Raw genomic sequence first — 15,314 nt, 5'->3', positions numbered from 1 at the left:
ACATTTGGGCGGCGTTATGCAAATCTTCCCACATTGTGACGTAGACATGTGGGGTGTGTTAGAACGAGCCGTTTTTGGTAGGCGTGGTTGACTCTTAACTTTTTATAAAGAATATCTCTTTGGATTTGGGACTTTAGTCTTTGCAACTTTACAGATCTTCTTCATGCACCAAGAGCTTGCAACACTCCAAAGAGAAAGGAAAAATTGAAATCGCATCATATGACCCCTTTAATTTTGACTTGTTTTTTTCCATTTTTACTTGTCTAGAAAATCCTTCTTGGTTTAAGAATTTTTAGATATCTGGGCTGGGAACAAGCAGTGTAGGAGAAGAACATTTGGCATCTAACTCAAAAAACTGCTTTCAACAGATCAATCTTTATCAAATTTATTATGTATAAAACTTGAAGAACATTCGATGTGAATCTCTTGAATGTGAAAACACAACAAACACCAAATCCATTTGACTTAAAGTGGTGGAACATAGTGCAGAACAAAGTGCAGCCATTAAGTTGCCCCAACAGGACATTGTGTATCAAAAAGTTAAATGAAAATAAATAAGTAATAATAATTAGATATGTATATTTTCTGAAGAAAATGTGAGTGGTGCTTGCCATGGCAAAACCCGGCACTAGACACTAATAGTATCGTGTTAACATGTTACACACAAGTAAAATCTTAAAACAAAATTAACATGATTAGCATGTTGCTAGCATGATATTAACATGTTTTAAACCATAGATATGTATACGTAGATGCCTTATTAGCGACTGTTTCTATGGGCTGTTATATGTTAGCCGTCCACCATATTGTAACGGTCAACTTGACGTCATTCATCAGTCTGTGCGAACCCTCGAGTATGGTGGCCGAGAGAGCTCACCGGGCTGCTATCTTATCCCAAATCGAATATCGAATTTTTTTAACAAGGTATCGCATTTTTTTTTCAATATCGCACAGCCCTAATAAAAGCATACTTACAGTCTGTGAGTCAGAACAGCCGGCATTGTAGTCTACTCTCCCAGGATCAGGAAACAGTCCTCCATAAAATGCGCTGCACACATCTGAATATTTGGGTTAAACTGTTCTGGAACAGTGTTGTAAATACAACTTAACCACTGATTTCTTATTGTGTCCTCTTTTGGAAGGCCAAACAAAGTAGTTTCGCTTTCACAACGAAACAGCGTCACACAGCCTTGAGTGAGCGGAGGCCGGAGGCTTAGTGAACCGTGGCCTAGAGTATGCGGAGGCTGGCTTGAGTGAGCAGAGGTGTGCGGGCTTGAGAACGGCGCGGCCGGTGGATTCAACGGAGCGTCCAGGCTTGTGACGACCCCGTGCTGGACTCCGCTTTTTAGATATCGTCCTCTTTTAGAAGGCCTACCAAAGTAGTTTCGCTTTCACAATGAAACACAGCACCTTCACGACATGGCGGCGGCAACAACAATACTACAGCGAGAATAAAAGTTATGCCGCCTTTCTTTGCGTGAACATTTGGGCAGCGTTATGCAAATCTTCCCACATTGTGACGTAGACATGTGGGGTGTGTTAGAACGAGCCGTTTTTGGTAGGCGTGGTTGACTCTTAACTTTTTATAAAGAATATCTCTTTGGATTTGGGACTTTAGTCTTTGCAACTTTACAGATCTTCTTCATGCACCAAGAGCTTGCAACACTCCAAAGAGAAAGGAAAAATTGAAATCGCATCATATGACCCCTTTAATTTTGACTTGTTTTTTTCCATTTTTACTTGTCTAGAAAATCCTTCTTGGTTTAAGAATTTTTAGATATCTGGGCTGGGAACAAGCAGTGTAGGAGAAGAACATTTGGCATCTAACTCAAAAAACTGCTTTCAACAGATCAATCTTTATCAAATTTATTATGTATAAAACTTGAAGAACATTCGATGTGAATCTCTTGAATGTGAAAACACAACAAACACCAAATCCATTTGACTTAAAGTGGTGGAACATAGTGCAGAACAAAGTGCAGCTATTAAGTTGCCCCAACAGGACATTGTGTATCAAAAAGTTTAATGAAAATAAATAAATAATAATAATTAGATATGTATATTTTCTGAAGAAAATGTGAGTGGTGCTTGCCATGGCAAAACCCGGCACTAGACACTAATAGTATCGTGTTAACATGTTACACACAAGTAAAATCTTAAAACAAAATTAACATGATTAGCATGTTGCTAGCATGATATTAACATGTTTTAAACCATAGATATGTATACGTAGATGCCTTATTAGCGACTGTTTCTATGGGCTGTTATATGTTAGCCGTCCACCATATTGTAACGGTCAACTTGACGTCATTCATCAGTCTGTGCGAACCCTCGAGTATGGTGGCCGAGAGAGCTCACCGGGCTGCAACTAAGAAAACAATGTTTTAAAACTTGTAAAATTGAGATAGTACACTTGAAACCACAAACCAACACATTCTCACCTGTGAAAGGTTATATCGTTTCTTCGGGTATTTAAATACCAGAGGTATTTACAACCAAAGGCTATGTAGGATTGTTGCATCTTTGAATATTCATTGATTATTATGGTGAATGATATCAAGTTGACCGTTCCAAAATGGCAGATGCGTCAACGTTTCTGGAGTGGTCGAATGTGGCATCTATCTATGGTTTTAAACAAGCTGTTTTTGTGATTAGCATGATGCTAGCAACATACTAACATGATTAACATGTTGTTAGCATGATGCTAACATGTTTTTAACAAGAAGGTAACATGAGTAGCATGATGCTAGTGACAGTATACCCCATTTCCCCATTATATACGTTATGTGTACTTGCAAGTCATTTGCCCATAGTTGCCGCTTGGACGTTTGACTAGGTATACAAAAAACTATAGATATCTTGTAAGATTTGTTTTGTTTGAATGATTTTAGAGACCTTCATGATTATGTAAATATATATATATATATATATATATATCTGTTATGGACTCCTAGGAACATATTAAAACGTCATAAATAGGCTGGCAATATGCTAGAAACATACTAAAACCTGCTAGCAACACTTAGCTAAGTGCTAAAGCATGCTATTAATGCAGTGAAACAGGAAGTTGCTGTAACTCAGGCATGCAGTGTCCAATCTGCCCCAAATTTAACATGTTTGAGTCCTGTCCTGAACACATCTACATGCCCGTATTTGGTTATAGTCATAGCGCCACCTACTGGCAATAGGAAGTGACATGTTTTAACACTGTGATGCACTATTAGCAACACAGTAAAATATGCCATTGTGTGCTAAACATGTTAGAAACATTTTACCTCCTATATTTATCACTTTAAATGCATATTGCCCACCATTAGCTGTTTTCCTAAAGCCACCGGGTGGTGGTGAGCCTGGGTGCAAGGGCCCTTTCATCGCTGCTTGCAGCTTTAATTTAAAATGTAATTTATTACTCTGACGACTAAGCTGAATTTTCAGTATCTGTTACTCAGGTCTTCAGTGTCACATGATCCATCAGAAATCATTAAAATATGCTGCTTAATTTTTGTGGAATTTTTTTCAGGATTCTTTGAATAAAAAGTTTAAAAGAACAGCAATTTTGTAACAATTATTTTGATCATTATAATGCTCCCTTGGTAAAGAGTATTAATTTCTATAAAAATTAACACTTAACAAAATTAATACTTCCATTTTAACCAGATGATGACTGCATACTGTTCAGATATAAAATGGATATTGTTATTTATTAGTCTAAATTTTAATTGTTTTTTTTCCAGGACTGGGGTGAACAGGAAGAAGGAGGCTGGAGGAAGCGTGGTGAGGGCGATTCAGACTGGCGACGTCCTGTTGGTGACCGGTAAGAGTTTTCACATAAATTGATAACCTGATGCGTAAGGACAAAGATTAAAAACGGATGCAGAGAATTGTGATTCATTATCTTTTTTTTTCCTCCCAGGGAGTGGCGTCAGGAGGGGCGTGAAGGCCGTGAAGACAATGATCGAGAAGACCGTGACCGTGAAATGCCCTTCCGGAGAGGAGGAGAAAGTTCTAGTCGTGGTGGTTCAGATGACAGAGGACTCCGCCGTGGCTTTGATGATGAACGAGGTCCGCGCCGAGGAGGTGACGATGACCGTGGACCCAGACGGGGATTTGATGATGACCGTGGGCCCAGGAGGGGCGTTGACGATGACCGAGGTAACCGAAAAGCTGATGAGGACCGCGGACCAAGGCGTGGAATGGACGATGACCGTGGCCCCAGACGAGGTGATGATGACCGTGGCCCAAGAAGAGGCTTTGATGATGACCGTGGACCCCGTAGAGGCATGGATGAACCCAGGGGGCCTCGACGTGGGGCAGATGATGACTGGGGCCCCAGAAGAGGAGGGGATGATGAGAGGGGAGGCCGTAGGGGTATGGATGACTCTGGCCCACGTCATGGAGATGACTCTAAACCCTGGAAACCTCTTGGGAGACCAGGTGCAAGCTCATGTGGTATTTCTGTTTCTTTTCTTGCAGAGGGCATGTTGCTAAATATGTGTTTTAAAGGGTTCATATCATGAGGAATCTAATTTTCCTGTCATGAAGCAATGTGATGCTATCATCTGTTATTGAAGCATGGGACAGTTTAAACCCACAGCTCGTTCTTAAGTGCAGCAAAGTGTCATTTCATAGGAGAAATGTATTTGGTCTTAAACCCGTTTTATTCCAGAGGTCAGAGGAAAGATGGTTGGAAAATAAGAGGTGAAAAAATTAATTACTGTAGTTGTTGGAAATCATTCACTAATGTCTGAGAACCTCAGAGGGAACAAAAATATGACCCCTTTATATTGTATTTGATCAGTGGAAAGTTGGTTTTTGGTAACTATAGTCAGTTCTAGGGGTGGCAATCACCAGAGGCCTCACGATACGATATTATCACGATACGTGCCACGATACAATATCTTGCGATATTCTGTGAGATATTGTAATTTATTATCTTTTTCCAACTTCAGATTATGTCCCCAAAGGAAAACTTTGGCAACATCTGTTTTAACTAAAAATAAACATTTCTCAGTTTATCTCACTTCAATTTTATTGCTGCAGTGCAAAATAAGATTGTCAAACAGACAAACTGACTACACTTACATCCCCTCCTTGTTAAAATAAATAAAACATAGTCTTACATCCGATTTAAACGCGGACGGTGCTTTCCTGATAACTTACCAGGATGGCGATACCGATATGGTGGCCGATATATCGTGCATCCCTATTATTTTCTAGATTATAATCGGTTGTAGAGGGTTGTATGAGTGCATGTTTTGCTTCTTTTTGAATTAGCATTTGAAAGTAGGGAGAAGTAAAGAATAGACATGCATTACATTTTTTCCCCCTGATTTTTTTTATATATTTAATATTGGAATATAATGTGTTTTTTTTTTTTTTTTCTTTAAACGGTGATTGTTTTTGCTTAAAAGCAGTATTAAGTCCTTGTGGTCCTTAGGACTGTGTAATTGAATAAAATATTTTATAAAACAGGTTCCATACCTTACTTTTTCAGATCTTAAGATCCACCCATTTACTATTTGCTGGAAATCTAGGCTCATCCAGTTGGCAGTAAGTTTAAAGTGAATGTGTGTGCAGGGAAGAAGGGGGTGGCTGGAGAAGAGGTGGTGCTGAGGAGCAGAGCAGCTGGCGTGACTCTCGTCGTGAAGACTTTGACCATGATGATCGTCATGAACGCCGTGACATGAGGGACCGCAGAGATGACCGAGACCGCGATCGTGACCTCAGAGCCCATGATGAAGGTTAGTCTCATGATCTGCCTTGCACATCTTCAATGTAGTCATAATATTTTCACTCATTTTAAGTTTGCACATATAGAGCCTTTTGACAGATTTGATTAAAATGTACACTTGTTTGAGATGAAGGTACTGTATCAGTGGCCCAGATAAAGCTGTTTTGTAGTGTGGGGTCATGAGTGCCTGGAGTTAATAATAGAAGTTATAACTAGAGCCCGACCGATATGGGTTTTTTGGGGGCCGATACCGATATTAGGGAGTAAAAAAGACTGCTATCGATATATCGGCAGATATTCTTTGTGTGTAGGCTATATTATGGTACACTATAGGGCTGTGCGATTAATCGAAATCGTCATAAAATCGTGATTTGAGCTTGCGAGATTTCTAAATCGCTTTATAGCACAATTTTCTGCGCCCTTGATCTCCCGCAGAATGCTCATCAGATCAGAGCGTTCACACTGCACGCGATTGCGGTCCGGCAGTGCGCTCCAGGAGCGGTGCGTCTGCAGCAGTCTTGCTGCAAACGTTTCCGCACATAATCTATTTCTGCTGTGTTGCACGCGCTGAAAGAAAGTGACAGCGCATTATTCGCGGTAAAAATTTACATGGATTGACACGGAAATTTAGTAATTACACCATAAATGCATATAATTAAAGTCTGTTTTTTCAACTCATGTAATTGCTCCATGTAACCTTTTGTAGGTGGATGGAGAGAGCGAGAGAAGGCTCGGGAAGAAAGCTGGGGACCTGCTCGTGAAACTGGCCATGATGATGGTGAGCGTGAGGGAGATGATGGTCATGAGGGAGATCGATTTAGAGATCGCCGCCCTCCCAGGTAAAAATATAGCAATTTACTCTATGAAAAATAAAAGTTTTGTCTGACACTGTTGCATATTCTACAAGCTTGTGGTTTCAGAGCAGTTAAAATTCTGCACATTTATGCCATGCAATTGCTTATGATGTACTTCTGATGAATTATAATGTTTGTCATTTTCTAGATTATAATCGGTTGTAGAGGGTTGTATGAGTGCATGTTTTGCTTCTTTTTGAATTAGCATTTGAAAGTAGGGAGAAGTAAAGAATAGACATGCATTACATTTTTTCCCCCTGATTTTTTTTAATATATTTAATATTGGAATATAATGTTTTTTTTTTTTTTTTCTTTAAACGGTGATTGTTTTGCTTAAAAGCAGTATTAAGTCCTTGTGGTCCTTAGGACTGTGTAATTGAATAAAATATTTTATAAAACAGGTTCCATACCTTACTTTTTCAGATCTTAAGATCCACCCATTTACTATTTTCTGGAAATCTAGGCTCATCCAGTTGGCAGTAAGTTTAAAGTGAATGTGTGTGCAGGGAAGAAGGGGGTGGCTGGAGAAGAGGTGGTGCTGAGGAGCAGAGCAGCTGGCGTGACTCTCGTCGTGAAGACTTTGACCATGATGATCGTCATGAACGCCGTGACATGAGGGACCGCAGAGATGACCGAGACCGCGATCGTGACCTCAGAGCCCATGATGAAGGTTAGTCTCATGATCTGCCTTGCACATCTTCAATGTAGTCATAATATTTTCACTCATTTTAAGTTTGCACATATAGAGCCTTTTGACAGATTTGATTAAAATGTACACTTGTTTGAGATGAAGGTACTGTATCAGTGGCCCAGATAAAGCTGTTTTGTAGTGTGGGGTCATGAGTGCCTGGAGTTAATAATAGAAGTTATAACTAGAGCCCGACCGATATGGGTTTTTTGGGGGCCGATACCGATATTAGGGAGTAAAAAAGACTGCTATCGATATATCGGCAGATATTCTTTGTGTGTAGGCTATATTATGGTACACTATAGGGCTGTGCGATTAATCGAAATCGTCATAAAATCGTGATTTGAGCTTGCGAGATTTCTAAATCGCTTTATAGCACAATTTTCTGCGCCCTTGATCTCCCGCAGAATGCTCATCAGATCAGAGCGTTCACACTGCACGCGATTGCGGTCCGGCAGTGCGCTCCAGGAGCGGTGCGTCTGCAGCAGTCTTGCTGCAAACGTTTCCGCACATAATCTATTTCTGCTGTGTTGCACGCGCTGAAAGAAAGTGACAGCGCATTATTCGCGGTAAAAATTTACATGGATTGACACGGAAATTTAGTAATTACACCATAAATGCATATAATTCAAGTCTACTGTTTCACAGTCAACACATGGCTTTTTGGCTAGATTTAAAACAAGGAAAAGTGCACTTTTAGATAAACAAGGCAATAATAGATGGCACTCCTGGTGGTAGTTAAACAAAGTTATATTTATTGAGTTTAAACGTGAATATGTCTATGAAAGATTGTATTACTGTACTGTGATAAAAGAGAATCACAATGCTGAAAAAGCATTTTCAGAAACAACGTTTGGATTTGAAATCAAAATAATGGATAAATGTTGTGTTTGTGGTAAACAGCAGCGGATCAGGAGCAGACCGCAAACTGCATCCTGTGTGAAAGCAAAATGAGTCCATGCTGCTTCTGCACCGCATACACATACTGTATACACACTGCAGACGGAGTACGTGTGAACTTGGCGCAACAAATCTAGTTCAACATCTGAGGCAATGCCACAAAGCTTTTTTTGGTTTTCTTTTGGAAATGTTTTAAATTCACACTGAATGCATTAATGACTGTAAAGCATGTCTGTGTGTGTCAAAATCGTGATTAAAATCGAAATCGCAAAATTGATCAAAGAAATCGCGATAGTTTTTTTTTGTCCATATCGCACAGCCCTAGTACACTATAGACAAAAGTTTGCACACACTTCCCGTTCGTGTGTCTAAACTTTTGACTGGTACTGTATATAGAATTATCGTATATACATAAACAGAATATATATACATAAACACATTTTTTGTATATACATAAACACATGATACTCAAATGTGGTGATCAAACACTTGTAATGATGTGACAAACATAGTCCTATGTAATGGAGGCAGGGTATTTAACAATTTAACAAACTTTATTATTCAAAATGGGTCTGACATCAGTGCACTTAACAGTGAACTTCACTTATTATAAATCTTAAATGACACAAATAGAATAAAACATGTATAACTTGAATTGTATACATTGAAATTGTGTAGGGCAGGGGTCAAGTAAGTTTGGCATCAGGCCAAAAATAAAATTCGCCACTAGATGGCAGGCCAGAACATAGTCAAAGGATAATTTAAGAAATTAATTGATGAAAAATGCAACTATAATTGCCTGTGACAGACTGTTACAGTGTATTTTGTAACTGGTAGTGAGCTGTTACTCTGTGTTAAATCCTGTAGTAGGACAGTCATTAACAAAAAGCCACATTTGTGTGGATGTCCGGCAGAGTATGTGAGCGGAGTGAAGAGGCAACAATTTCCCCTTCGCGCTCCCGAGCGTTTAATAATCACTCCACTCCATGTTCACCATTTCCCGCTTCTGATCCACTCCGCGCTCACTAATCTCAGAAACACCGCTCCACGGCTAAAATATTTCAGTATGTTTGAAAGTGGCTTATTAGAACATAGTGTTCAAACATTTTTCCTACCACATGACAAGCTAATAACATGGTTGTCAGCATTAAAAGGTAATAATCGCTGCTTTTTGCAGTGCAAATTTTGTTTGTGATGAAAATAACAGTACGTTTTCGTCAGTTATTTTACCTACTGATCGATGCATTTCTTACAGATTTCTGCTCATTCTAAATCGGATACAGATGAAGTAGCACTGTAAGATTACATTTGTTTGAATGCATTATTGAGAGAGCGATTGCGTGTGAATAAGTGTTGTAGTACTTGTTTAAATCATGCTTTCAGCTGAAAATATTCAGTATCTAGAATGAACAGACTAATTCCTTGAGAACTATAACTTCCCGCTCATGTCCATTGCCGTCATCATAGCTTCACATTCTTTCTGATTTGAGTGATCCTTCTTTATCAAGCTAGCTAAATATGTTTAACATGTGAATTCTTGCTAAATATGCAGTTATATTACGGGCTGTTGGCACGAATTGTACTCGTGGTGGAGCACTCTTGGAGCGAGTGAAAACCATGACGCTCTGACTTTTAAAAGATCCGCTCCTCGCTCCAGTCAAAATCACACCGCTCCGCTCACATACTCTGATTGTGAGTAACTGTTGCTGTCATGACCGATCTATTTCAGAACCAGCCGCTATCAAAATAATCTGGCTGCGGGCGCGGGCCAGATATTATTGCTGGCAGGCCAGTTTTGGCCCGTGGCCTGCCTGTTGCCGACCACTGGTGTAGGGCAAGCAAGCTACTGCCAGTCCAACAGGAGCAGATTTATGCAGGAAGCACAGCTTTTCCAAATGTAAACCTCTAAAATGAATAAATAATAATAATGAATAATATTTTTTCACAAATTCTTTGTATTTTCTGGTAATCAAATGAACATGCAGAACATGTTTTCTGCATCGTGGAAATCATAGGGCCCTACTAATGTAGCAAACGAGTATGATAAGCTCATTGTGAGAGTAAAAGATGGGGACATTGTTTATTTACTTTAAAGCATTGAGTCTCACCAACTAGGTGACAACGTAGCGTTAAATCACCATTCAACAGACTCAAACCACTACCGCACTGCTGTCTATTGGACTGCAGAAAGATACTAACTTTTCAATCTGCTACGTTACTGACTGTACTGACAAACTATGCTGACACACAGTGTCTGCGCCGCAACAGGACACAACAAAGCGACCATTGAAAATCATTTGAACTTTGTGTCAGCATGTCATAAATGGGACGAGGCTTCAGTTTGCTGTCGGGATTTGTCGTGTCTCGCCGTATCCAGTGAAGACACCATCACTGATTATAATGGGTTCTATTGTATTTTGTTGTGCCGCTCGTGTCCAGTGTAGATACCCAGTTAGGAAATGTGACCGATGTGATAAGCATGAGTTCTGGCCTTGGCGCGGCCAGTATAAACACCAGCATTGACTATAGAGCAGGCACAATCAGCTCCGGTGGCCGTGGAGCCGTGATGCGCCACAGACGTGTGCAGTGATGCGCAGATCAGCTCTAACGTCACTGAATCTGCTGTTAAAAATGAACCATCCATTCATCATATCATCATGCAAAACTAAGAATTAGAATCATTGTAATGTGACGATCAAATATAGGTGCGGGTGGGTGGCGGGTGGATAATTTATTTGAAGTAGCCGACTCGGGTAAAGTTTGAGCTCATCCGCGCATCTCTACACTTACCCTGAGTCACCAGTAGCAAACAATGGAGCAAACTCTCGCTCTGCTGGACAAACTAAGTAATTACACCATTCAGAAGCATTTAATCTGCTTTATATGTTCTGTAAAAAAAAATCATATCGGCAGCATATTCACCGATACTGATATATCTGCGACAGGCTCATATCTGCCGATAATATTTGGTCGGGCTCTAGTTATAACAGTAAATGTATTTACTGCTTAAAGTACTTAACCAAAACTAAATCACAGAAGTACATCTAACAGAACAAACTCAAGTGGCAACTACAAATGCATGATACCACAGCAGTCCAAAATGCCTCCAAACATAGCCATGCTGCTGCAAACACTTAATTGCCACAAAGTCTAAAAATTGCAGTTGAATCCAATAATGTCCAAGTTATTGATGTTTTTGTTTCAAACAAAACAAGATGAGCAGTTCTGGTTTAAAGTGGCATCCATGACAGTAGGTAGGTGTCTGTATAAAATCCAAGACCCTTGGACAAAGCTGAGCAAGTGAAATATGCTTGGGGTACCTTTTAAGAGGTCAGTTTCTTACATCCTATTTCTTAACTCAAAGGTGGTTCATGGCGTCGTGGTGGTGAAGACCGACGGGAAGAGCGCAAGGACGAAAGAGAGGTTCCTCCCAGACCACGTGACCAGGACCGTGATGGCGGTGAGAAGAGCACCTGGCGCTCTGACAAAGATAAGGAAAACCCACGCCGGACCAAGAACGAGACGGATGATGATGGCTGGACCACTGTCCGCCGCTAATGCTAAAGCATCAGAATTTTTTGCTTGATGTTGTACTAAGCCTTGATGTGTTCTCTAATCAGTACAGATCACTGCTTACATTAACATGAAATACATAAAGTTTTGCCATAGAATTACAACACTTACAATGGGTTTTCAAACATGGCAATTTATATTTCATCCCTTTTTAAAAACTTACATTTGAAAAGTAGCTCATTCCTTTGTTATGCATGCTTAGAGGATTAAATTGGTCACACAAAATTAAGTAGATGTTTTTTTTTTCTTTGAGATGCAGATGTTGTAGAACATGAATGTGTGGTGGTGAGGTTTTGAGATGAAATCATCAGGTTATCTTTACAGCTGTCCATGCTGTAGTTGCTGCTTATGCTGTGGTTGTATGCCCTCTAGAAATATGAAGAAAAAAAACTTTATTAATAAAGTCGTTTGCTCATTAAATTACCATAATTTCAGTTCTTATACAGCAGAAGACAGTATCATGCATCATTTTGTGTCAAATGAACCCGTCTGGAATAAGAATCAGTGGTTATTTAAGTAGTTTTCAGACGCCTCAGTAGATGATTATTTTGCTCACTAGGGGTCACCAAAATCTCAGCAAGGTTTTCTGAAGCTTTAGAAGTCTCTCTTCATAAATGAACCAAAAACAATTGATTGGATCCCTATAATCTATTCATTTATGCTGTTGTCAGTAGAAAACGGTAGCATTTAATACGCTGCTGTTGGTCCTCCTGATTGATACATTAAAAGGTTTAGTAAATAAACATTGCAATCTTTTGTGATCCCTCCCCTTTGGTGGCAAATATGACAATAAAAATGCAGATAATTCTAACAACAATACCGCCATTTCATTATAGCGAGATTTTATCTCTACAAGAAAATAATAACAATGGCATAATCCAGTTTCAAACTCGATTAGGATTTCTTTCAGGGAAGTTTTAGGTGGTACGACGCCTTTTTCTAAAGACTTACTGGCTCTTGGTTAAACTAACTGGGGTAGGTAGGAGGACCACACGCACACGTTGGTAAGAGGTAATCCTCGGTAAACCTCATCAATGCGAGTGCTTAGTTTCATGCAATGGCTTCTTTGAATCGTGATTCTTCCCGCTGCGAGGGTGATAAACTTTTGCTTGCATTATATCATTATGCAGAAAAGACTAGAAGAAAAACAATTATGTCAGCCGTCTTTGTTGCATTCTAGTGGAAAATCCACAATTAAGACCAATAATCCCGCAACTGGAGACTCAAATTCCCACGCAAGAGGTTATGAACTCCCAAACTAGATTAGACCCCTATATTTGCTAAGACCTACTTTGTGAAGTTTGACCACGGGTCACCGTGAGTAAACTCCGCCGACCTCGAGCTGGAGGGATGCTGCTTGTGAATATGGGATATATGCCTTTAAACGGCACGTATCGCTTAATCTGAGCATCTGCCACCCAGTTGTCCTATATTTCAGTCTAGTCCAGTCATTTAACTGGAATTTATCAACTCTAATTTCGAAATAATGTTTTATACCTGATTTATAAACATTTTATAAATGTAGTCTTGCAGATATAAATGTAGCCTAATTGTTAATAGCCTAATTCTTCTCGAACATATTGCTGCAGCAAGTGTTATTATTATCCGGTGTTCTGAAGGATTTGTGCTACCAGCTCAGATTGTGCTACCTCCCGTAAAAAAGATAGGTATACACAAATCGATAGCGAGAAATTATACCTATCAGATTGTGCTACCAGCATCTTATTCATGTGGTTTGAGGCTTTTTTTAATGTCCATACCTACCCCTACCCTATACCCGTCCACACCTACCCTTACCCTAAACTTACCCTTAAAACAAAGTAAATATATTTTTGGTAGCGCAATCTGATAGGTTGGTACACCCGGCGCTGCACGGTGGCGACGAGTGTCTGGTGCACCAGTCGAGTTTGACTAATTATAACAGCAAACTAAATAAAAATGACGGCCGCTACGGCATTCAAAACTGGGATGTTAGGACAAACATTAAATAAAGCAAAAATGTTGAACAGTGTGATGGTTTCTTGTAAATTCTTAAGTTGCACTGTAGCCTACGTAATACTTTACGACATTATTTTGTATGGCTTGTAGCCTATGTGTGTGTATTTTGCACATGTGGTGTAAGAAATATATTAAAACTGATAAGTCAAATGCTTCGTCGACTTGGACATTCTTAGATGAGAGCATACCTCATATTTCGTAGGCTGTTAATTTGTTTAAGTTTAAGCAATCGAATTTCAATGCGGGATTCGAATGTTTTCGTCAATCGGACAAACTTATTGTGTTTTATTTATATTTGTAGCAACAAGTGCAATTTCTGAATTAGTTTCCTACGGGCTGGCTCATAGCCTACAATTATTGCGCTTTAAGTGGGAATACAATTATTGAATTCAAAAGCAAAATGCAAATAGGCCTAATTAGAAAAACAAAAACTGCGTATTGTTTTGTCAGTATGCTGGCATACTAGTAGAAAGACTTTTATAGATACCAGAATAATTCCTTTCGATAGGTCTGCGCAAAGCCTTTGTGCTTGCAAGTTATTGCGTGGAGTGAAAAGCACAGCTTTGAAAGGTAATTTCTTGTATTGAAATTGATAGGCCTTGCACACTGAATACATGATTGTGAATCCTGCAGTTTGACGATATAACATAATTCAGTTGACATTTCTATTGCAAAGCTCTTCGAAAAGCTGTTCATGGGCGTCAGTTACATTTCATAACAGCTTTTCAAAAGCCATCCACTTAATTATTGCGTATCCGACACATTTTTTGAAGGATGGATCAAATAAATAGTCGAATAAAGCTCAATGCGCTTTTGTCTTCTGATTCCAGGACTACCTCACAGGCGACTTTTAAACCATTTTGTCTTTTAATTTTTAAACCGAAGAAAAATCACTAAACCGATATATGCTGGTATCGATCAAGTGTTAGTGCTTTTGATAGCTTGTGCAAATGAACGATGTAGGCTACTTTAATTTCCTAAAGAACCTTAATTTCGAGACAGTTATCAATTGAAAACATATAGACTAACCCCGTAAACATGAAAAGTGAAAATGGTGAGACCTGTAAAGCACGAACTGATCATTTATTATTATTGATGTTGTTGTTGTTTCTTGGGCTTGTATTAACATTTCGCAGTCTATCTATTAATGTGTTTAGTTTGTGGGTCCGCAAAGTGATGCAAATGTTTACATTACACTGCGGGTTGAGTTTATCAAGTGAAATTAATGGCGGGATTCATACAGACAAAGCTTGTCATGAGCTCGTCATTCTTTGTCCACGGGAGACTATAGAAATATCACTTAACTGCAGGTGGTATCATGGACCATAAATGTTGAAGTCTTTCGATGTCGATGTCGAATGACACCAAAAAACGTAACAAACATGCCCTAACAGTAAATGTGCTGTACAGTCATTTCACGGAGAAAAAAAAAGGTAATTAGCAATGTAGACAGCCAAACAGTAATCGTGCTTTTCATTTCTGTGCACGTCCAGCAATTGGCGGAAAGTGCATTTTGTAAAAGTACCAGTTGGTGTCGCACTATCCTTACACTTCAATGCGCAGATCGAAG

General features: G+C 39.4%; 1 protein-coding gene across 1 annotated transcript in view; it reads left to right on the top strand.

The window, feature by feature from the left end:
* Positions 1-12,166, top strand: part of LOC107602477 (eukaryotic translation initiation factor 3 subunit A) — a 29,451-nt gene extending 17,285 nt beyond the window's left edge. Inside the window, exons 16-20 of the mRNA XM_016294996.1 lie at positions 3,735-3,814; positions 3,914-4,449; positions 6,438-6,570; positions 7,092-7,255; positions 11,538-12,166. Of these exons, the coding sequence (XP_016150482.1) occupies positions 3,735-3,814; positions 3,914-4,449; positions 6,438-6,570; positions 7,092-7,255; positions 11,538-11,731 (1,107 nt within the window). The 3' untranslated portion in view covers positions 11,732-12,166. The remainder of the gene's footprint in view (positions 1-3,734; positions 3,815-3,913; positions 4,450-6,437; positions 6,571-7,091; positions 7,256-11,537) is intronic.
* Positions 12,167-15,314: the final 3,148 nt, after the last annotated feature.

This window comes from Sinocyclocheilus grahami, unplaced genomic scaffold, assembly GCF_001515645.1.
Source record: "Sinocyclocheilus grahami isolate Dianchi unplaced genomic scaffold, SAMN03320097.WGS_v1.1 scaffold328.1, whole genome shotgun sequence".
Classification (NCBI taxonomy): Eukaryota; Metazoa; Chordata; class Actinopteri; order Cypriniformes; family Cyprinidae; genus Sinocyclocheilus; species Sinocyclocheilus grahami.
This window is presented reverse-complemented; position numbering and strand designations above follow the sequence as displayed.